Genomic DNA, 24547 nt, shown 5'->3' on the forward strand with positions numbered 1-24547 from the left:
CACACCAACTGAACCTAGCTGACATTAGATCTAGAATACACTTGGAACACAGGCAAACAATGCCTTTCTCAAATGACCTAGGCACCGTCAGGTCCCCAAGCTAGTACACAATAAAAGTGAAAATATGTATGTATGTGAGTGGCTGGGGTATCCACTTACACAGACAAGCTTTTACTTCCACAAATAGCTATAGCTTCCACTACTCAGGAGACACTAACAGCACTCCCTCCAATGATATTACAGGTTATAGGGAGCACTGTAAACATATACAAGAGTCCTGCCAATGTCCTCCACAAACACCATACTGCCCACCACCCATTTGAAGGCTTTCATACAGAGCCAATTTCATCCTAGATTTTCTGTTTTTCCTCCATCAGACATTCCAGTGTTTCTTACTCTCTCCATTGGTGTGGAATTTGCATGACTCCACCCACTGCCTCTCCCATAACCCTTTCCTATTCTTTTCTATGGCTCACAACAAACAGGAATTGATCAGCAACTGAACATACTAGAGAGGTTTGGGGAGAATTCACCATATTTTATAGGAGTTGTGGGTATCAGGATATATAGTTCATCTGCAACCTAAGAGCACTCTAAACTCCACCAACGATGGACCAGGAACTAACTTGGCACACAGAACCCCCATGAACACAAAAAATACTGGAGGTCTTTGGAAGGATTTATAGGAGTTGTACTTCACCTACATTCAGAGCACACTATGAACCCAAATAATGATGGATCTGGTCCAAACTTAGCATACATACCCAATATGCCCAAATTTGAATACTGGTGTGTTTTGAGGGGAATTAGCCTGGACATTTTGGAGTTGTAGGTACCGGGATTTATATTTCACCTGCAATCAATGAGCACTCTAAACTCCACCAAAGATGGAATTGGACCAAACTTGGTGAGTTGTAGTTTACCCTACAACCAGAGAGCACACTGAACCTCACCAATGATGCATCCAGAGCAAACTTGCCTAACATAACAAACTTTAAGTCCTGATGGAGTTTCTCGGGGTTAACCTGACATGATGTCAGTTGTAGTTAATCCACAACCTTATGCATTTTGTACAATTAAAAACTGACTTTTTCAAATAACCCGGGCAATGCCGAGTTCCTAAGCTAGTAATAAATAAATATGTAGCCTCTAGACAAGAAACAAGAAGAAGGCTAAGACTCTGGAAAGACAGCCATAATTAGATAAGATCCTGAAGCGCAAGGATTACATACCAAAGTCAGAATCATTCATGCCATAGTATGTGCAACTTTTAGGTATGTTATCATTTGCCAAAGAGACAAACACAGTAAGATTCCTGTATCTGCAGAGCATATATTCCTGACTGGACCATAGTTATCTGAAATCAAACACCAGTAAATTAGCTGGCTACTGGTCCCAGTTTACCACTGAGAAATTTCTGGGGAAAACATACTATAGAGTCACCTAGAGGACCTAGCAAATTCCTAAAAAGATCATTTTTCCCCAGTTGCAAGTAAGTCAAACTCTGAATACGAGTTCCATAGTGATGGTAGTCTGAAAGTAAATCAAGCCCTCTCCTTGAATCTAATTTCTTTCTAATGCCAAGCTAAACCATGACTTTATTAAGGCTTTTGGAAACTAACTCGACACGTACATCATTTTACATTGCAATAGTTTTTGAAGTGGCTTTAAACATTGCTTTTAAGGTTGTTTGAACTGTTGCTAATGTTTAATGTGTTTTACTTTGTCCAAATTATTTATGTTTTTAATCTGGAAATGTTTTAAATTGTTTATATTGTACACTGTCCTGAGATTCTATGATAAAAGACAGGATAGTAGTTTTAGTAGTTTCAGACAAGAGCACTCCCCAATCCTAACTGGAGATGACTGAAACTGAATTCAATATCTTATGCACACAAAACATGTTCTCCATAATTGAGATGTAGTGTCATCTCCTATACATATTTATTTTGTGTAATTTAACATAATTTAAACAAACAAAATCTGATACACTGATCATGATAGCATAATTCAAAAAGGCAGCTAATTCTCCAGTTTTCAGTTCGAATGGGTTAAACAGCATCTCTTTCCTTTCTTAACATGGTGAATAGGCTATACATTCAGTTATCATTCCTTTAACAGTCCTTACCAAATCAACAAATCTAGCAGCAAAGACAAGATACACATATGATCTGACATTATGTAGTATCAGATTAAAGTGCAATGGTGCTGCAACTTTGTCCCTTGACTCTTCTAAAATTGCAGAAAATGAAAAAAAAACTGTTTTCCAAATATACAAGCTTTTAAAAAGAACAAAAAACCCATTACCAATAGAGATATCACCTACAATAATGAAAAGCAAGATACCCTCACGACCTATCTAACAAACTAATGAACTGAACTACTCAGGTTAATAAAATCCTTGTAAGGCTTTGTGGCCATTACACCAGAATTTTATACTGCAGTATAATTTCATTACAGTAATGCATCAAGTCAACCATGTCTAACTAACCACCAAGGATGTTCTTATATTATGTCTGTGATCTCGTAGGATGAAAAAATATTGCCGCATGGAAGGTTCCTGTCCATTGTTCCAGCCAGCCAGCCATGCCCCTTTCCTCAAGTCTCCGTTCCATCACTCACCTGTTTTTCTCTATATTAAACAGCCAGCATACTGTGGCCACTGAGCATCTTAATACTCACTTAGATGTTCTGGATGCTTTAAAAAAAGGGATTTTAATGCCTCAAATGTGAGACCTGTTTCTGGGTATATTTGGCCTACTGGTTCCAAAAATTGTACCAGTTTTCTCCTATATTTTTTGAGATACAGAACATATAGCATATACCAGTTGCTATCTCACTGGCCACAGAAAACCATGACAACCATATCTAAGAAAGTTGATGCAGTCTATCCAAAACAATTTGCTGAATCAGCACCCAAATAAAACCCCAGGAACAGACCTAAAAACCAAGAAATCACCAATTTATTTTTGTTGGGCCGTGTTATCTATACTTCTGTAGGGGCCTACATACCCTAAAAGCATCAAATCCCATCTAATCTTGGAAGCTAAGCAGGGTTGACTTTGGTTAGTACTTGGATGGGACAGACACTGAAGGCTGTATTTCAGAAGAAAGAACTAGCAAAACTACCTCTAAGTATTCTTTGCCTAAGAAAAGGCTATGTAATGTAAAGATTCACCATATGTGACTTGATAGAACACAAGCATATTTTGAGGCTCCAACAAGCATGTTGAGTTTTCATCTTTCCCATTTGCTGGAAGATACAAATGTATCTCTTTCTATATTCTTATATGAAAAGCAGTTAAAGTGGGCCATTGGGATCTGCAGGGGTTTGATTCCAGGACTCCATTCAGATATCCAAAAAGCAGATGATAGCATCCCATATAATTAAACTGTGGTGAAGTGTACTCAGATGCTTCCGTGCATCCACATTCACATCACTGCCATTTTATGTATAGGATGTGACACTGTCCACAGTTGGTGGAAATTGTGAAGACCTGTATTTACATGTGATATTTAATTCATAATAATACATATAACTTTAAAACTAAGAAAGACAAAGGTCTTGAGAACTGTCTGCATTTCAGACAATAAGCAGGTGAGTCTAGCCAATATAAAGGTGAAATAGAATGAAGCAATCATACCTGTATTGAAGGGTTATAAATAATATTTATGTGTGAATTCAGTCAAGGACAAATGTCCGAGTGACAATGAGATCTAAATTCATATAGATCTTTGCTTTAGTTGAAATCAAATCCAGATATTCACCATGATTTAAAATTACCTAAATCTAGATAAATTATTAATGAGGTTCAAAAGATCACCACTAACAATGTCATTGAGTAAAGGCAGCATGATCAATCAATACTGACAGCTTATTGCGATATCTCAGGCAACATCATTCAAATCTGCTGCAAGAAAATGCCTGTATGTACAATTCTTGCCCTATCATTTTAATTATCTCTGAAATGTGGGTGGCATCAGATCACACCATATGCAATCCAGTTCTTCCGAAATTGAGATTGGTAATGGCTACATATCTGGCTCTGTTCTTGCATGTTACAACAGCTCTGTTCCCATATTAAATAGATACAAATTTATGTGGCATAGAAAGATGGAATCTCTACCACAATAAACACTTAACAGGCACATGCGGATGAATGACTACCTACCACATTTTTCATTAACAGCCTTATATTTCTCATAAAAGGCATTATTTTGTAAACATTATTTTGTAAAAAATTGTTCATGGGCATTAAAATCCTTCCTTTTTTGCTGTCAGGAAGATTTTTTTTAGAAAGGGACTAAGAAAATACATACCATCTGCTATGCCATTCTTCTTTGAAAGAGGCCAGTTTCCAGTGTCCTTTTTGGCTACAACTCCTTTCATGTTCATAATACTAAGATGTTAATATTAACCTTGATGTCCTTAGGGGAAAAAAGGAAGCCACCAATGTGAAAGACAAACTACAAGCATTTGATCCAGAGGGAAAGGTCTTATTATCTGAAGCCTATGAGATACTTTTAACTTCTAAGGTCAAATAATGTGAGATATTCTTAAGTACCCTGCCTTCTTTAGGAAACCTCAGCTGCATTCTTCTTCAGACCCTACAATGTATTAATTCTTAATTTCTCAGTAAGGTTTATATAGCTTTTTTCTTAACATGACTCTTTGTTTCACTTTGCGTGCTGATGAAATCGGCAAGACAGCCTTCTATCTTCCACAGTAAAAACAAAAGATTTTATCCAGCTTTTCTTCAGCTTCCTTCCTTATCCACCTTTAGCACACCTTGAGCTTCTTTGTTGTCTGAGGGTATAACTAGCCTCCCTGCTTCTGATGTACTTAAAGATTTTTAAGTGTTGGTCTTAAAGGTCTAAATCCAATAAGGTCTCAAATCCAATAAGGTTGCAGTAACACAACAGCTCCTGCATGACATAACTTTCTTCCCATCTCCTCCCTCTGAAGTACTTGGCAGTGACCACAAACTAGCTGCATGGAGTTTCCCATTCCTCTGAGGCAGGTTTTTGGGGAATATGGGGAGGGGGACTCCACAGAGGAAGGGAGATAACCCCCTTCAAAATCCACCGATGGAAGCAGCTGCCACAGTGGACTCTTCCCTTTGTTTCTGTCCAATGTGTCTAGTAATGTAATGGTTCCATATCTGGTGTCTTCAAGACACCAAAACCCCTCCATGTCAAGAGTTCCATAGCCAAGGTCAAGCAATGAAAACATCAAGAGGCCCTGAGCAGGAGGGAATCTTGGCTTGGACTGGAAGGCCTGGAGTGGGTTTCTGGAATTGAAACTGAAAAATTGCCCACATTTTTTTATTCGTAACTGCTATATAGTAATAACCTAGTGTTAAAGACATTTCAAAGATTTCCTTGTGAGTTGAATTTAATTGCTACCAAGGTTCTGCCATCATCACAATTATATTGTTCTCAGATTCTGCCATTGAGCCCAAGCCTCTTCCCTGATCAAGGATAAAATAAGAATCCTTCTTTATAATTTGTTGGGATAGGAAAGGATTTATGCTGTTTTTATCATTTCTGGGTACATTTCTACTTACAGCCAGAATTCTATGGGAGTAGCCAACAAAGGAAAATTGAGCCAAGCCAGTCTATTACTCTAAGCCAGGGGTCCCCAAACTAAGGCCCGGGGGCCACATGCGGCTCATCAAAGCCATTTATCCGGCCCCCGCGGTGGCGGATAAATTATTATTATTATTATTATTATTATTATTATTATTATTATTGACACAAAGACACAGTATAACACAGCAAACAAGATAGATATGCTGGATTTCATTTCACAAAATCACAAGTCAAACACTTCCTAAACGTTTAGGACTGTGTGATGTATTATTATTATTATTATTATTATTATTATTATTATTATTATTGACACAAAGACACAGTATAACACAGCAAACAAGATAGATTTGCTGGATTTCATTTCACAAAATCACAAGTCGAACACTTCCCAAGCATTTAGGACTGTGTGATGTATTGTTTTTGTTGCTGTTGTTGACACAAAGACACAGTATAACACAGCAAACAAGATATATATTCTAGATTTCATATCACAAAATCACAAGTCGAACACTTCCCAAGCGTTTAGGACTGTGTGATGTATTATTATTAATAATAATAATATTGAAGCTGGGAGGCCATTTGTCAGGGGTGCTTTGCTTGTGCTTTTGGAGCACAAAGGCAGAAGGGGGTTGGATTAAATGGCCCAAGGGGTCTCTTCCAACCCTCTTTATTATTTTTATTATGATTATGGTGATGATATGATGATTATTATTATTAACATTGAGGCTGTATTTGTTCCCGTTTTGTTTGTTTACTTCAAAATAAGGTATGTGCAGTGTGCATAGGAATTTGTTCACAGTTTTTGTAAAACTATAGTCCGGCCCTCCAACGGTCTGCGGGGCCGTGAACTGGCCCCTTATATAAAAAGTTTGGGGACCCCTGCTCTAAGCCTACAAGGAACAGAAGCAAATATCTATTTTAATATCAGAAAAACAGACATTTAAAGTGAGGGATATGCGCCAATTTTTAGTTATAAGCATCCCAACCCAGCTCAAAGGAAAAGATGATGAAGAAATAGTGGTTGTGTTAGAAAGCTTTCCAAATGTATTGACAAAATGATAGATCATTACAACACAGTGTCAAAGTGCTACTGCTTGGTAAACTGTCCTAAAATATATTGCTGGTCACTAAAATTCCATTCAAAGCAATTAAAAAATAACTATGTGGGGAAGGCAATGAAACAGTAAACAAAGTAAGGGTGTACATCATAGGAGAAAGAATCATAGGCACAGTTATTGTTGCTACAGCCATGCTTCTCAAAGCAACACTCATGTAAGGAACCTCTCCAGCACTGCACATTATAAGGCTGAAGTGTGAAGAGTATCCAAGCATATTAGCCAAGCATGCATCCACCTCCATCCAGTATCAAACAATCTTGTGGCAGATGACCCAGTTTGAGTACATTATTTATGCTCTACGAATCCAAGCTATTAGTGAACATCAACGCTCTCTTTGCCAGGATAAAGGTCTTGCAAACCTGATTGTTTTCTTCCCTCCATGGTAACACAGACACTTTGAACAAAGCACAGTTTTAATCCAAAGAAAAATCTGAACATTAAAGTAAGCAGCTATCTTCCAACACTTCTAATATGTAAGCAGAATTACAAAAAAACAAAAACAAAAAACCATTGTTACATATAACACAGAAACTAGGACTGTTTGACTTTTTTTTAGGTCCATGTGGAAGATTGTAGTGTTGAGCTACTAGTGTGGCACCATCGCCTCACAAAACTATGCACGTTTAAATTTTTATATTCGATATTCTGAATGCCCATATGGCAAAAGTTGCATCTACAGAGCTTGAAGAGATGAGCTCCACAAAAAGACAACAAATATTGTCAAGGACAGAACGCCACAAGATTCAAAGTAACAGAGTTTATTAGATTACAGAACTCAAAAATGCCCGTAAAACACAAGGGCCAGGCAATTTTTGCCTTTAGGAGCAAAAAAGGGACAAAAGTAAATGTTCAAAAGATAAACCGGATTAAACCGGAGTTTAATCCGGGTAAAAACAAACTGCTTTCTTCAGCCTGGGTATAAACAAAACGAAAGGCAAGGAACAAAAGATACAAGGAATGCAACTAATTGGCAGCAGATTCCTCTCTGCTGCCAACACTGAGTTTAGAGTAACTTGCGTCGCTCCCACACACACAGCAGACAGGATTCCAACACGAACAAATCAGCCAGAGATTTTAGCAGTAGAGTAGACCAGTTCCGTTCCGTAGATCAAAGCCAGAAGCAGACGTTTGTAGTTTTTCCAAGTCCAAGAAGGGGGGAAGACAAGCCGTGGTCAGTTCAGTCCGAGTTCTCAAAGCAGGAGATGGCGTCCGTCAGGAAGACGACGGAAGGTCAAGGTCTCAGCACAGGAAAGTACACAAGTCTTCAGGGAAGCGTCCCACACACACACACGAATCCCAAGCGTTTGCCCAGATTACCTTGCCCGACGCAATTTGCAATTGCTCCCAAGCCCCATTTTATGCCAGTTACAAATCTTCATCACTGTCAGCTGCCCTCCTTAACCCGGGCGTTTCCTCATCACTTTCCTCGTCAGAGCTGGAACACCTCTGACTACGCCCAACAGCATCTCCAGCTGTGGATCCCGTCCCATCCCTCCAGCTACGCCATGGGTCTAATCCTGAAGGTCCCCATTCATCTTCTGCCCCATCATGGCCAGTGGCCCCCAATTCCTCCCTTACCCGAGTCCAATCCATCTCATCCTCCTCTGAGCTAACCAGCCCTTCCTCCATTCTCTCCGTGAACCCTTCGAAAGACTCTTCGTCAGAGGGTGCTGCAAATATGTCTCGCAGTCTTTTTCTCTCTCGCTCCTCGAGAGTATCCGACTCTCGAGGAGTCTTACGCCCACGCCTGTCAGAAACAGAGCCACGAGGCTCAATCATAACAAATATAGCTTTTGAACTGAACAAAGAAGATGCTCAGTATCTGTACAGTGGGCGTTTTATCCATAGAGGTTTGGTTGTACGGCCCTCATGGATACCAAAACCCGTGGATGCTCAAGTCCTATTATATACAATGGTGTAGTAAAATGGTATCTCTTATATAACATGATAAAGATGAGGTTTACTTTTTGGAATATATTTTTTTAATATTTTCAAGCTATAGATGGTTGAATCTGTGGATACAGAATCTGTGAATATGAAGGGAACCTCTTTTGCGCTTCTTCATTTTGCAAAGCACTCTATGCATCTTTGCGGAATTATCTTCCTCGGGGTTCTTAGTAAAGTTGGGTCCTTGACCCACTAAATCTTTTTTTTCCTTCTCTAAATGAAAAGTTTGCCCTTTCCAATAGCTGGTCCCTTTTCTCCTTCCTTTCATTAGATCAGGAGTAGGGACACGTTTTTTGAAAAGTCACATCATTTTTGGATAATCTGCCAAAGGAGGCATGCTGATGACGGGGGCAGAGTTAGGAATGAGAAGGGCTGTCTCCAGATCAACTTCCTCACCACCTAACCAGTGTCTGCTCCTCTTCTCTCCTTTCTCCACTACTCAGTAATCTGCCCAGGAAAGAATAGCTAATTTTTGCAGACTTTTAAATTGGTAGCTTGATGGCCACTTTTAAAATTAGATTCAGGATTGCCTTACATCCCATCAAGAATTGCCTGTGGTCCACAGAGTTCCCCTCCCTATCCTAAAGACCATTAATCTATGAATTAACTTGTCAGCTAGGGTATGGTGACAGCAATCTTCATATAGGAGATGGATCTCTGGGTACAGAGTAGTAAATTTTAGAGCCCATTAATAAATTGTAGGGAGAAGGAAAACAGAGTTTTCCTCAAATAGCATAGACTGCTACAGACAAACAGTCTTTATTAGGTTTACCATATATTAGCATACCATATAATCATACTATAAGACTTTAGGGGGCCCACAAGCATGGGGGGGGGCGATTTTGAAATGTGGATAAGTGAAACCATAGATATCAAATCTTTGGATAAGGGGGCCATACTGTACTTTGAATTACAGTTCTCTTTCCACATTTGCACATTTGATTTTAAATGTTCTTTCTTGGAATCTCTAGATTCTCCAATACGAATCTATAGTTAACTTCCAGTGGAGGTTCTGACTATTGTGTTTTTTTGGAAGACCAGAAATTCCTTAAAATATGTTTTCTCTAATCAATAGCAATTTCTTTATTTGTGGTTTTTCACTTTCATGGGGATTGTGTGCCCCTAACTCTAGGAAATGTGGAGGGCTGACTGTATAGCTCCTGGGGTCCCACAGGCAGCACAGGATTCTGAGAGATGTAGTCCAAAAAGTAATTTTCCCAACCTCTTCCTGTTTGAACTGACTTCGGATGTACAAGCTTCTTCTACACGTCCAAATCTTTTCTGAAGATTACAAGCCAGTACTGTGAATAGGAGCCAGCTGGACACAATGCAGCTCTTCATCTTCCTTCCCTGCCTTCCTCGGTCTTGAAAACAGGCTTCTTTGATCACTTTCCAAAATGCTCTCGAAGACAAAGAAGGTACCACACTGACTGGGAAGTTCGCCACCAAAGCCTCAGTCATTAATTAGGAAGCAACCCAGCACCCTTTTCTAAACAAACTACAGCACTTGGACACCAAGAGAGAAAAACACACACACACTTGCTCAGTTACCAATGCTAAAACTGAGTAAATTGAAATTGACCAAGCCTGAAGGGCATCGTCAGGCAGGAAAAGAACAGGCATAGTCTCAGGCTAGTCTAACCCTGTGTGATGAGTTTCCCCACATAAAGATGCAGCCAATCAATTCACAACTTGATCAAAAGTTCTGTTTTACCAAGTTGAAAAGAGTTCCATGATTTCAATGTATTGTTATATTTTAAAGAATATTATGCTTAATCAGATTGGGGGATATGTTATTTGGGTTGATATGTTATATGTGTCCTGGTCAACTGTGGCTTATAGTTACCTTAATCTAGGGCTTTCTTGTCAAGATTTACTAAAAGGAGATTTGCCACTGCCTTTCAGGCTCAAAGAGTGTGATTTACCTAAGGTCACACAGTGGGTTTCTGGGCCTAAGAGAAGTTTTAAACCCTGGTTTCCTGAAGTCACACTCTGGCTTTGAAACCACCACACTATACTAATCATTCCTTAGATTCCTTTCTGGATCTAAGCAGAGGTTGCAAATTTCTCTACATGCAGCAGGCATGAGCATGTAGAAAAGCATGAACAACAAGGCTTGGGGCTTGCAAATCAATTAGTCCTGTGGTTTTCTTGATGAAGTCCCACCACCTTGTTTGTCCTAGTCAATTTACTTACTAGATTGCAAAATGTGTGGAATGTTGTGATGAGCTTTCCCCCTCAATATGGAAATGTATGCATATTGCATATATTAATTCATGCATTATGTGTATCTTTTTACACTGACTGAAGCATGTTTGACTGCATTTTACTCATGTATATTTTTGAAGTGTACGTAAGGTTTCATAATTGTTTCCTTCTCTAATTTTTTTTAAATTGTCAGCATTTTTACTCAAGTATACGTTAAGTGTACACATGGAATTAACTGCTAAGAAGGCAAACAACCCCAATGACTTCAAAGTGCTGAATCAGTTCTGCTAAAGCTAAAGCTCTGGGTTGTGACCTGGCTAACCTACTTTTCAAACAGCTTTCACGGCTGGCAGCATCCAGAGGGTTAGCATTACAGAAGACACGGCAGCGAATTAAGAAATATTTTTTGAAATGGTCCTTCATAAAACATTACAACTGGAAACACCTCTCTATTCGACAGTAGTACCTTAGCCTGGACTGCACTACAGAAAGGGGTTGCTATATTTAATGCTTCTCCCTAAAAGAAATCAAAGCCTTGTGTATTTAAAAGCATAGAATACATGGCCAGAACCCTGTTGGGCAGTTATGAAGGCGTAATCTTCAGTAACACATTTATAACTACTACATATTCACTGTAAAAGTCCCCCAAACCCTTCTTACCAGTCATCAGCCTATGGGGATGAAGGGAGTCTATTACCTTATCAATTAAGAAGTGTCTGCCTGACATCCCCAAATCCTTTTGCACAATATTTTTGAACTTCCTGGTGGTAAGAGCTGTTCAGCAATGGAATATGCTGCCTTATTAATGTGGTGGAGTCTCCTTCTCTGGAGGTTTTTAAGAAGAGGTCGGATGGTCATCTGCCGGGGTGCTTTGATTGTGTGTTCTTGCATGACAGAAGGGGATTGGGCTAGATGGCCCTTGCAGTCTCTTCCAATACTATGATTCTATGAGACTAACCAGTTTTTGGCATGAACTGGATTTACATGAGGATTCCTTTTCCGCCTGTCACGCTAGAAGCCACTCACAGTAGGGGGCAGGGGAATCAGACAGCCACTTTATGGTCAACAAAAATAGGGACCCCATCAATTCTAGCAGTTGCTTACTGTTTTGTGAGGAATAGAGGAAGATATGAAGAAACATTCAATAGGGAGGAGGCAGACTAATAATGCATACTACATAATGTCATGCAATAGGGACTGTCACTGTGCTGGTTTGTCATCTCTGTGCAATAAAGTCCCCAGTACAGTTCTGGCTACTGTCTTGCAGACAACTGCAAAATATGAAAGGATAACCCAGGATTAATTGCTCCACTATCTTTAGTCAGAGGCAGGGCCAGTCCTAGGTAATTTTCAAGTGTAAGCGAATAGAATTTTGGCGCCCCGCCCTCCAAAACCAATCACTGAAAAATAAAAGTGTTGGATATGCGAAATTGTTGGATAATAAGGAGGGATTAAGGGAAAGCCTATTAAACATCAAATTACATTATGATTTTACAAATTAAGCACCAAAACATCATGTTTTACAACAAATCAACAGAAAAAACAGTTCAATACATGGTCATGTTATGTAGGAATTACTATATTTGCAAATTTAGCACCAAACACTTAACTGGGATATAGGGCAGTGTGGACTCAGACAACCCTGTTCAAAGCAGATATTGTGGGTTATTCTGCCTTCATATTCTGGGTTATATGGCTGTGTGGAAGACCCCTGAGGGTCCTTCCACACAGCCATATAATCCAGAATATCAAGGCAGAAAATCCACAAGTATGTTTCAGTCTACTTGGAATACACGAAGCATGTTTAAGAACTGGTCCAAGAGTCCAGAAGAGCCTTGACTCCCCATATGACCATCATCCCACTTTCTTTGATAGTTAACTTGAACCCAGTATGCTTTATTATGCCAATTGTTTGCCTTAGATCAGGCATGAGGCAAACTTCGGCCCTCCGGGTGTTTTAGACTCCAACTCTCACAATTCCTAACAGCCGGTAGGCTGTTAGGAATTGTGGGAGTTACAGTCCAAACACCTGGAGGGCCGAAGTTTGCCCCATGTCACCATAGATAGTTGAGCAAATAGTTTTCATGGTTACCCCTCGCTGTTAGGAATTGTGGGAGTTGAAGTCCAAAACAACCAGAGGGCAGAAGTTTGCCTATGCCTGCTGTAAAGTAAACAAATGCAACTTGGCAGCACTTTTAACTGCCATGACTCAATGCTATAAAATCCCATCGCCCTGGCCCCCGCTTTCCATGCCGCCGCTCTCCATTCCTCGCCAGCGCTGGGAGCAAGCTGCGACCGCCACGCCCGAAATTGAGTGGCCTCCTCCTCAGGCCACGCCCCCAGGGAGGACACTTCAACTCCCAACAGCCTCACTGCTTTGGCTGATGCTCGGGGTTGTTGGGAACTGGAGTCCAAAACACCTGGGTCATCACCGAAGCTTGGGAAGCACTTGAATGAAGTGACTCTACACCTCTACTTTAAAGTGAAGGCACCTCGGCGTCACTTTTAACTGCCATGGTGGCCCGGCTGCAATGGAGGCCAGGCCGCGGCCACGGAGGCAGAAAGGCCATGCCTGGGCGGAGGTGCCTCAATGGCACCCCCCAGAGGATGGCGCCTTCAGAGACCGCATACTTTGCCTAATGGTTGAATTGCCCCTGGTCAGAGGGGTCCTGCAATCAAAGTAACTGTTGTGTGTGTGTTCAGTCAACTTCACAGCACTCTTTCTGAATAATTGCCAATATCAGGTGTAACACTTGATTCCCCCCTCCCTCAAATGAGTTTTTTCATTCTGAGAAATCTCAAACAATAAAGTACTCTTCCCCAACTTCTCTTTGTTTCTACTTTTGCATTGCAATTCAATTTTTTTTAATTAAGGCGACATTTTGCACTTCAAATACCTCAATAAAACAGGCTCCCTACCCACAGAACAGAATTTTTAAAACTCACAAAACCCAACAAGCTATACTGTGAAAACTCACACTTCCTCAGATCAATCTGGAAGAGAACAAAACAGACATCAAATTGAAGGGCAACACAAGATATTTTATTTTCCACTTAGGGATTTTACATAATACATTAGAAACATGCATGCTTCATGAAGTAGTATTTTATTTATTGAATGCATATCCTCCTTACTTTCCAAAACAGGAATCAATTATGTGAATCCTGTTGATGCTTCAGAAGCTCTAGAATACCTAAGCTGAAGTTGACTACTTTTAACCTCTACAGAACATAGATTCCCGAAAATGAACCTCTCATGAAGCATAAACCATTTGTGCCAGGAAGAGGGCCTAAAGAACTGTCTTCTACATCAATGACATCAAATATAATTATAGTTACACACCTTACCACAGTAGATACAAATCCAGATGCCAAAATGACTAAGCCACACACATACAAAGCTGCTAACAAAAGGTCTGGAAATAAAATGCAACCTATCTTTTTGCCTGTAATTCACTTGAGGAACTCCATTTCTTCTCTAGATGATTCTACTGTAAACAGGTGTTCTTTTATATTGTACCGGAAAGCCCACAACTCTTCCATTATGGTCATTCTTTAATACATAATGTACCATTCCATATACTGTTACTGTCCCAGTTTGGCAGGGACTTTAAAACAACCCAGTTCTTTCTCCTTTCATTGGTGCAAACTGAGTTCAAAGTGCAAGAGTAGTTTGCGCTCAATTAACTCAGCATGGGGAAGATGAAGGGTGGTTTCTTTCCCTTTCCAGTAGGATCAGCAAAATCACAGTGATACAAGCTTATGCTAGCTTTCATGTTCTTCCTTACTATTAACTTTTACCATCTTGGGGTATGCAACCTTAATTATAATTTTCCTGGTCAGTGGCCTTTTTGCAAGCAAGGAGAAGTGTGCTACAATGATTCCAACATGAACATAAAGTGGCACCTGAAATATAAAAACTCTACCCTTCCATTTGTAGGAAGTGAACTTCTTGCAGGGCTTTAGAGCTACAGGCACATCACTCTCATTCATAAATAAGTCCCATTCCATCCAATGGGCTTTTCTCTTCTGAGTAAGTATGTGTATGACCACAAAAAAAACTATTTAAATACAGGCCATATCTTGTATTACATGTTAGTCTTCTCACACAGCACAAGGCACGTTACTAATCATAGCTTGCAATTACGTTCAATTACGTTGATTTTATAGATGCCGGAACAGAGGCACTTCTGTATGTATGTGTTTTGCCATTGGAATGCAATTAGACAGTAGCACTATACCCAGGAATTTGAATTCCTAACTCCCTACTCTAATCACCACAAAGTATGGCAAAGCCGGTTGCTCTCTTTAATTGACTACCCAAATTAAACACATTTATCCTGCTAAGAAAAACACACTCATGGATGTTTTTTGTCAAGCATTAAACTGACGACAGCAAACTCAGGAAAATGCCAAAGAGGGGGGGAAATGTCCATTAAAAATCAGGACAAAATGCATGCAACTATGATAACAATATCAAAAGGATGAACTAACTTAACACAGTCTTAGATCCTTGATACTTTTTATCCTGCTAATTGACCTGATTTAGCCATATGAACACAATTTTAATAACAAAGGCTGTATCTATTCACTTGAAAAGCAGGAGGTTATCACACACTATTCTTAAGAGGTAATCCAAAAGGCATGAGAAATGCCTAGGAAAGGAAAGTAGCCTGACTTATCACTGGATTTCTATAGGATCTAACCCAGTGGTTTTCAACCTGTGGGTCCCCAGGTGTTTTGATGTACAACTCCCAGAAATCCCAGCCAGTTTACCAGCTGTTAGGATTTCTGGGAGTTGAAGGACAAAACATCTGGGGATTCACAGGATGTGTTTGTGTTTGGTATAAGTTTTCGTGTGTGTGTCTGTGTGTGTTTACCTATGACATTTAGTAATTTATTGTATTTTTATGTTCATTTGTTTTCGAATTCGTTGTAACTTGCCTCAAGCCATCAGGAGAGACAGGTAATAAATACAAATTTATTATTGTTGTTGTTGTTGAAAACAAGTGAGGAGTTTCACTCAATATCTTCACTTCTACTGACTGAAAAAAAAAATAATGTACCAATCATTCTCTGAAGTACTTTCTGGAAGATACAACTTGAAAAATCAGCTTTTACTGCAAATCTGGGCAAACTCTGGCCCTCTAGATATTGGTAGGTTCTAATTCCCAGCTGCAGCAAAAACTAGCTTGAACAATGGTGAGGGAGGTTGGAAGCAGTAGTGAACCAAATAGCTTAATCTATAGGAATACAGTCCCCACCACTGCTTTAGACCAGTGGAGTCCAATCTTTGTTCATCCTGGTGTTTGGGATATAATAATAATAATAATAATAATAATAATAATAATAATAATAATAATAATAATAATAAATTTATTCTTATATCCCGCCCCATCTCCCCGAGGGGACTTGGGGCGGCTCACAACAATAATAAAAACAGATTACACATTGTAAAATCAAACATGAAAAGCAGTCATACAATCAATACATACATCACATGTTAAAAACAAGGAGATAAAACAGTTCTAGGCCGAAATAGAGGGCTTCTGTAGCTTCGTGGCAGAAGTACTCAGCAAGGTATCAATAATCATGGCAGAACACTCTCTAATTAAATTAAATGGGCAGACAAATCAACCCCCAAAAATTAGTCGTCGAAGGCCCTCTGGAAAAGCCAGGTTTTAAGGCTTTTTCGAAAGGCAAGGAGGGTGGGGGCCTGTCTAATCTCCCTCGGGAGTGAGTTCCAGAGGCGGGGGGCCACAGCGGAGAAGGCCCTCTCTCTCGTCCCCACCAGCCGCAACTGCGAAGGTGGTGGGAGCGAGAGGAGGGCCTCCCCCGAAGAGCGAAGAGATCGTGCAGGTTCATAGGGGGAGATGCGGTCTCTAAGGTAGGTGGGTCCCAAACCGTTTAGGGCTTTGTAGGTGATAACCTGCATCTTGAATTGGGCCCGGAAAACAAACGGCAGCCAGTGGAGCTCTTTAAACAGAGGCGTAGAACGCGCCCTGTAGTTTGCTCCTGTTAGAAGCCTGGCTGCCGAGCGCTGAACTAATTGCAATTTCCGGGCCGTCTTCAAAGGCAGCCCCACGTAGAGCGCATTGCAATAGTCCAGTCTAGAGGTAACTAAGGCGTGGACCACCGTAGTCAAGTTCCCTGATGCCCAAGCCAGCTTGTCCAATGGTCAGAAATTCTGGGAACTGAGAACACCACTTCTTTACACATGCTCAAACAAGCAATAGCATTTTCTTTCAAGCAAGGTTATGGTATCCTTCTGGGACGGCTCTCTGGGATGGGCCTTGGGGATACTGCATTGCAGTGGCTCCAGTCCTTTCTGGAGGGCCATTCCCAGTTGGTGAAGCTGGGGGACACCTGCTCGGACCCCTGGCTATTGACCTGTGGGGTCCCACAAGGTTCTATTCTGTCCCCCATGCTTTTTAACATCTACATGAAACCGCTGGGAGAGGTCATCCGGAGTTTTGGAGTACGGTGCCATCTCTATGCAGATGACACCCAACTCTACTACTCTTTTCCACCAAAATCCAAGGAAGCCCCTTGGATTCTGGACCAGTGCCTGGCCGCTGTGCTGGCCTGGATGAGGGCGAATAAGCTGAGACTTAATCCTGATAAGACAGAGGTCCTCCAGGTCAGTCGTACGTCTGATCGGGGTATTGGGTGGCAGCCTGTGCTTGACGGGGTCGCACTCCCCCTGAAGGCGCAAATCCGCAGCTTGGGGATCCTCCTGGATTCGGGGCTGACTCTTGAGGCCCAGGTGTCGGCCGTGGCCGGGATGGCCTTTGCACAATTAAAACTTGTGCGCCAGCTGCGATCATACCTCGAGAAGTCTGATCTGACCATGGTGGTCCATGCCTTAGTTACCTCTAGACTGGATTATTGCAATGCGCTCTACGTGGGGCTGCCTTTGAAGACGGCCCGGAAATTACAATTAGTACAACGCTCGGCAGCCAGGCTTCTAACTGGAGCGAATTACAGGGCGCGTTCAAGGCCTGTTTAAGGAGCTCCACTGGCTGCCATCTATTTTCCGGGCCCAATTCAAGGTTCAGGTTATCACCTACAAAGCCCTAAACGGTTTGGGACCCACCTACCTTAGAGACCGCATCTCCCCCTATGAACCCGCACGTTCTCTTCGCTCGTCGGGGGAGGCCCTTCTCTCGCTTCCACCACCCTCGCAGTCGCAGTTGGTGGGGATGAGAGAGAGGGCCTTCTCCGTCGTGGCTCCCCGGCTTTGGAACTCGCTCCCCAAGGAGATCAGGCAGGCCCCTACCCTCCTCTCCTTCCGGAAGAGCCTAAAAACCTGGATCTTCCAAAAGGCCTTCGATGATTAATCGTTGTAGGTTTGATTTATCTGCCCATTCAACAACAGCTCCATCGTTGATGCTTTGCCATATTACATTGCACTTTATTGACCATTTTAGCTGTGAAACTACCTTTCCCCATTTTGAAATATTCTGCACTTTGCCCAGATCCGTGTATTAGTCTCCTGTTTTTAACATTTTATGCTGTATGTGGATTTTTATGACTGTTTTATTGATACTGATATTTTATTGTTGGGATATTTGTTTTATTGTCTTGCTGTTGTTATTATATTGTTGTGTCGGGCAAGGCCCCATGTAAGCCACCCCGAGTCCCTTCGGGGAGATGGGGTGGGGTATAAAAATAAAGTTATTATTATTATTATTATTATTATTATTATTATTATTATTATTATTATTACACACATTTTCAACCGCTGCTATCAATGTTCTGAAGGCAACAGCATTCATGTCATGCCTCCCAAAGTAAACAAAAACCTAAGCCATGGATGAGAATAAAAGTCCTCCTGATCTTCTTAGGCTGCAATTCTCAACCAACAGTGAGGAATGCTGGGAAAAACAGTTCAATATAAAGAAAGCCACACAATTCCCACCCCCAACTTAACAGTTATTTCCCTTGACACACTTACAGTTGGCCCTCCACAGTTGCAGATTTGATTAGTACGGTTTCTCTAGGAATTTCTAGGTTCTCCAGGATGCCTTTATGGCCAACCTCCAGTGTAAACTAACTACAGTCATATTCTTAGAGAGAACTTCTCAAGGCATTTTTAGTTTCTATAGAATGATTCTACCAGAAGTTAACCACAGAATTGCACTGGAGGATCTAAAGAGATGTTCTCTCAGGATAAAAAATAGTGTTTTTGGTTCCATGTTCCCCACTTAAATAGGGTTCTTGTGCTCCTAACCCAAGCAAATGTGGAGGGATAGCTGTATAGCACTTGATTCCACTTTGACTGTCCTAGCTGCATCCTATACAATCTTTGAATCTGTATTTTAGTGAGGGACTAGGAGGAGATCTCTGGGCTTAGAAGTCTGGTGCTCCCTTTCTAAACAATCAATCCCAAAACCCTATAAGATGGAACCATGGGAGTGTAGAATCATAGCCCTAATAGCATAGTATGAAAGTTCATTGGGTAAAAATGAAGGTTTTTTTGTGAGTTACAAAAAAGAAACTTGAGCACTTGAGAACTTACTTTTGAACTGATGTCTTCCCGCTTGTTCCCCGGCTTGCTCCTGCGCAGTTTGATAGAGGGAGATCGAAGTAGGTTCTTTATCCTGCTTGTAATCGTTGATGTTTCCACCGACATCATAATCTCTGTGAGGAGAGAGCACTGCCTCTCTCAAACACTATCCACTCCCTGTGTCACTGGAGTGAGCAGCAAACACACAAGTGAAGTTGAAGTGGCTAGCCTTGGTGTTTCACGTTTCTCTCTCACAAATCCTGATTTCAGTCACTCCCTTTTCACTTCATTCTAGGGCTCTTGCTTCAGGGCACAGTTGTTTTACAGCATTCAATTGTTACAATTCCAGATTCTTCCTCTGTCCATTCAAAAGGCCCAGATCAATAAAGACCTTCGGGAAAAGAGAAAAGACCAACATAAGCCAATAATACATCTTCAAATACCTCTTAAGCTAAAGAACTACCACAGGCACCATACATAAAAGGCCATGGAATTTCACCAGGGTTTGTGGGAATGATCCTCCATTTAAAGAAAGAGGAGGATTTACAGCCAAGGGACTGTGAAAGTTAGGATTTGAAATTCAAACCCTGATCTCAGCCCTTATAAGTCCGAATCGAACCTTAGCACTTGGCATGGGAAATAACATAAAAGAGATTAGTTGATACAAAATAGTACCACAGCAGAATTCAGACCAAAGTTCAAGAGATTACCCTTGTTCCTACAAGACAAGCTGGATGTAACCATAGTGCAGAATTGTGAGAGTTTAACACCACTTTGACTGCCACTGCGCAATTCTGGGATTTGCTTTTTTGTGAGATAGCGTACATAGCTTTCTCTATTGGAGACCCCTAGTGCCATAGCACCAATTACTTTCCAAGCAAAGTGCAAAGCATTGGTTATGACCTTTAAAGTCCTATATAGTTTGGGTCCAGGTTACTTAAAGGATTGCCTTCTTTTGTACAATCCACCACGTAGACTCAGATCCTGTGGAGAACATTTATTTCAACCACTGAGAACATGACTGATCACCCCTGGAGGATCTTTACATCAACCACCCTAAAAGGGAATGATCTGCCAGAAGAGATTCAACAGCTAAGAGAGTTGTCAGAATTTAAAACACAATTAAATACCTATCTCTTCTGACAGGCTTGCCCAGTCAATTTTAAACCGTTCATTTTAAATTAGCATTTTATTAGTATGAATTATTTTAATGTGTTTTAATCTTACATCTATGTCTTTTAATACCTTTAATATGTGGTAATGGTCTTATGTTTTTATCCATCTATATAAGTGGTTCTCAACCTATGGATCCCCAGGTGTCTTGGCCTACAACAGTTTACCAGCTGTTAGGAATTCTGGGAGTTGAAGCCCAAAACATCTGGGGACCCACAGATTGAGAACCACTGATCTATATGGTCTTAATGGTCTTATGTTCCTATGTATTGACTTGTGTTCCTGCATGACAGAATGGGGTTGGACTAGAAGATGGTCGGTGTGGTCTCTTTCATCTCCATGATTCTATGAAAATTTATTATTACAGTAGACTCTCAATTAACCATAACTCAAGCAATTGGAACTTTCAAGCAACGGGCAAAAAAAAATCAAAGAAATAATAATGCATTTATAAAACTGTTTTTATAATAAAATAAAATTGTTACATTACGTTTACCTTCATTTGTCTTTATTTGCTTTTGTTACTGTATTTCAATATCAATATCAAATCAATATGAAGTTTATGGTATGGCATGATGTATAGAATCAGTCCTATTTTTAACAGTAACTCTCAAGCAACCAGAAACTACATTTATTCAGCACTTATCAATACGCATGGATGCATGGTGAGGGGGCTTGCGTGTTCCAATGAACCTGAAGGCACAACCACAGGAGTCACACACTCCCAGGAGTGGCCACAGGGGAGGATCCAGACCAAGAACAATCCAAGACCTCAACGGGGGAGCAGGCGGAGGATAACATGGTACATGTTACAACGGCTGTGAAGGCGGAAGAAGGCTGCAACAGATTGAGAAGCCACTCTCGTTGTGTTAATCACACCACTGCTGGGACCTCAATCTGTGAAGACTGTGTGTTGACCGGCCGTGCACCGACCTCCACACATTAAAAAAAAATCACGCACAGGCATCTTCCAAGAAATGGAGGACCATCATCGTCAAACTACGAGGGATCACCTAAGTCAACTGAGAGTCTGCCCTATTAGTTGTAGTATAGCAAACTACAAATCCCAGAATTATATTGCACTGAGCCATGGCAGTTAAAAGTCATATCAAACTGCTATAATTCTGCAGTACAGCATGAAACAACGATGCATGCATATCTTGCTGCAGTCTTTAAACTGGCAATTACAGAAAACAGAAGCCAGCACTACAAGCAAAGTCTGGCAGCCAGATGAAGACAGCAGCATTTCCATGCAGGTTTTCTATTTCAACCTTCAGAGTATATACACCTTTTGCGCGCATACACACCCCCACCTACCCTTATCCCTTCTTGATGGAGGGGGAAATCACCATGCTTACTCTTTTTGGTGACAAAGCTCAGCAAAGGTAGAAAAGCTCAGCAAGTACCTTCCAAATTTCTTGGAAGAAATTCACAGTGCCTTTGACGACTTGCGAGTCAGCATTCAGCAGCACAGAGGTAGAATAAACCAACCTCAAGCACGAGGAGAAAGAAGCTGAAGAGCCTCCAGAAAAACATATATATGTGTGTGTGTGAGAGAGAGAGCTTGCCTTCTTTTTGTCCTTGTGTGTTTTAATTTAAAGGGACAGAAAGAAGGCTAGGGATAGAAAGAAATACACACACACACACATATATATATGAGAATCTTAAAGGGATATATATACAGTAGAGTCTCACTTATCCAACATAAACTGGCCGGCAGAACGTTGGATAAGCGAATATGTTGGATAATAAGGAGGCATTAAGGAAAAGCCTATGAAACATCAAATTAGTTTATGATTTTACAAATTAAGCACCAAAACATCATGTTATACAACAAATTTGACAGAAAAAGTAGTTCAATACGCAGTAATGCTATGTAGTAATTACTGTATTTACGAATTTAGCACCAAAATATGACGATATATCGAAAACATTGACTACAAAAATGTGTTGGATAATCCAGAACGTTGGATAAGCGAGTGTTGGATAAGTGAGACTCTACTGTATATATATGAAAGGTAGAGTAATGGTTTCTCCTGACATTAAGTCCAGTCGTGTCTCTCGGGGTTGTAGACACCTCCAAGGTCATGTGACCGGCATGACTGCATGGAGCGCCGTTACCTTCCCGCCGGAGTGGTACCTATTGATCTACTCACATTTGCATGTATTCAAACTGCTAGGTTGGCAGAAGCTGGGGCTAACAGCGGGCGTTCATTCCGCTCACCGGATTCGAACCTACGACCTTTTGGTCCGCAGGTTCAGCAGCTCAGAGCTTTAACACACTGCGCCACCGGAGGCCCCATATGAAGGATAAAGGGACAGAAAGAAGGCATAGTGTATATGTGTATATACTATATATATATATATATGTGGACAAAAGAACACCAAGTTAGAATGAAATTAAAAGTAACAGAAAAAAGGCATATATAGGGACAGAAAAAGGCATATTATACACCAGACATGGGCAAACTTCGGCCCTCAAGGTGTTTTGGCTTTCCACAATTCTTAACAGACTGTTGGGAATTATGGGAGTTGAAGTCCAAAACATCTGGAGGGCCAAAGTTTGCCCATGCCTGTTACACACAGGGATATAGATACAGATGCAGATAGATATATCTCAGGACTAGATAATCAACTCCCAACAAAGGATTCCCCCAGGCAGGAAGCAGCCAAGCTTTGAAGCTGCAAGGCTATTCAATGCTAATCAAGCTGGCCAATTGCAACATTCACACTTGCCTCAAACAGACCAGAGTTCTTTCTCCCGCATTGAACATTCCACAGATACATGAACCCCACTTGCCTAGTTTCCATCAGACCTCACAACCTCTGAGGATGCCTGCCATAGATGTGGGTGAAATGTCAGGAGAGAATGCTTCTGGAACATGGCCATAGAGCTCGGAAAACTCACAGCAACCCAGTGATTCTGGTCATGAAAGCCTTCAACAACACACACACACATACACATGTTCAAAGGAACAGAAGGGATATATATATATATAGACAGAAAGAAGGCGTTATACACACACACACACTCTATGCCTTATTTCTGTCCCTATACACACACACATATATAATTTAGAGCGTCAAAAGGAAGGCACATTTTCTTATTTTATTTTTATCTATGGCTATCCATTTAAATCAGGCCTACCGGCTGTTAGGAATGGTGGGAGTTGGAGTCCCAAACACCTGGAGGGCCGAAGTTTGCCCAGGCCTGATTTAAAGGGACAGAAAGCCATGAAGCCCAAACCTTTGTTACCTGGGCGAAGAGGCAGCCTGGCTTTAAGGGCGGGAGAGAGACGAGGGAAGAGAGGTTTGCCCCTCCTTGGTGTCCATCCATGCAGCCCGACCTTTCGCCTCTCAAAGGGATTCCCAATCGCGAGCTCCTTCAGAGAGAGGGGAAAGGAGGGAGGCGGTGCAGCGAGAGAAGCCTTCACGCCACACGGAGTAGCTCGGGAGTCCGTCTGTCTGTCAGGGATTTAAAAAATGCTGAGGGAGGGCGGAAAGCGGGTCCATACTCCCGCCCTTCCTCCGCCTTCTTTCCTTCCAGGCTCGGCAAACCCTCCTCAGCTCGGGGCTCCCTTCCTTCTTGCCTTCCGCTCTGCCCGCTGCGTGCTTCCCCTCCCGTTGTCTCTCGGCGTCTGGCTCCGGGATTCACCCTGACAGCTCCCAGCCAGCCGGAGTCCGACGCGGCTACGGTGGCCGAGGCGGACCAAATCGCGAAACCAAGGGAGGGGGAAAGAGCGGCAAATCTACGCAGAGGAAGAATCTGCATCGAGAGGAAGGGTGGGCGCTTCAAGGTCCCCCTCGAAGGAAGAATGCGGTTTTTTTCCTGGCCGATGGAGAGAAAGCAAAGCTCAGGACCACCACCACCACCACCCTTCGACTGCTGCCTCTACACCAGGCCTGAGCAAAATTGGGCCTTCCCTTCAGGTATTTTGGACTTCAACGCCCACCATTCCTAACAGCCTCAGGCCATTTCCTTAAGCGCTGAGGGGGGGAA

General features: G+C 41.5%; 1 protein-coding gene across 3 annotated transcripts in view; it reads right to left on the minus strand.

The window, feature by feature from the left end:
• Positions 1 to 24244, minus strand: part of mapkbp1 (mitogen-activated protein kinase binding protein 1) — a 141726-nt gene extending 117482 nt beyond the window's left edge. For 2 of the 3 annotated variants that reach the window (XM_008104288.3, XM_062968149.1), the window contains exons 1-2: positions 23804 to 24242; positions 19387 to 19765 (exon numbers count right to left, since the gene is read on the minus strand). In XM_008104288.3, coding sequence (XP_008102495.2) covers positions 19387 to 19503 — 117 coding nt within the window. In that variant the 5' untranslated portion in view covers positions 19504 to 19765; positions 23804 to 24242. Of the gene's footprint in view, positions 1 to 19386; positions 19766 to 23803 lie in introns of all 3 variants that reach the window. The other variant, XM_062968150.1, reaches the window with a different exon arrangement.
• Between the last annotated feature and the right edge of the window lie 303 nt (positions 24245 to 24547).

Source organism: Anolis carolinensis, chromosome 1 (genome assembly GCF_035594765.1).
Source record: "Anolis carolinensis isolate JA03-04 chromosome 1, rAnoCar3.1.pri, whole genome shotgun sequence".
Lineage (NCBI taxonomy): Eukaryota > Metazoa > Chordata > Lepidosauria > Squamata > Dactyloidae > Anolis > Anolis carolinensis.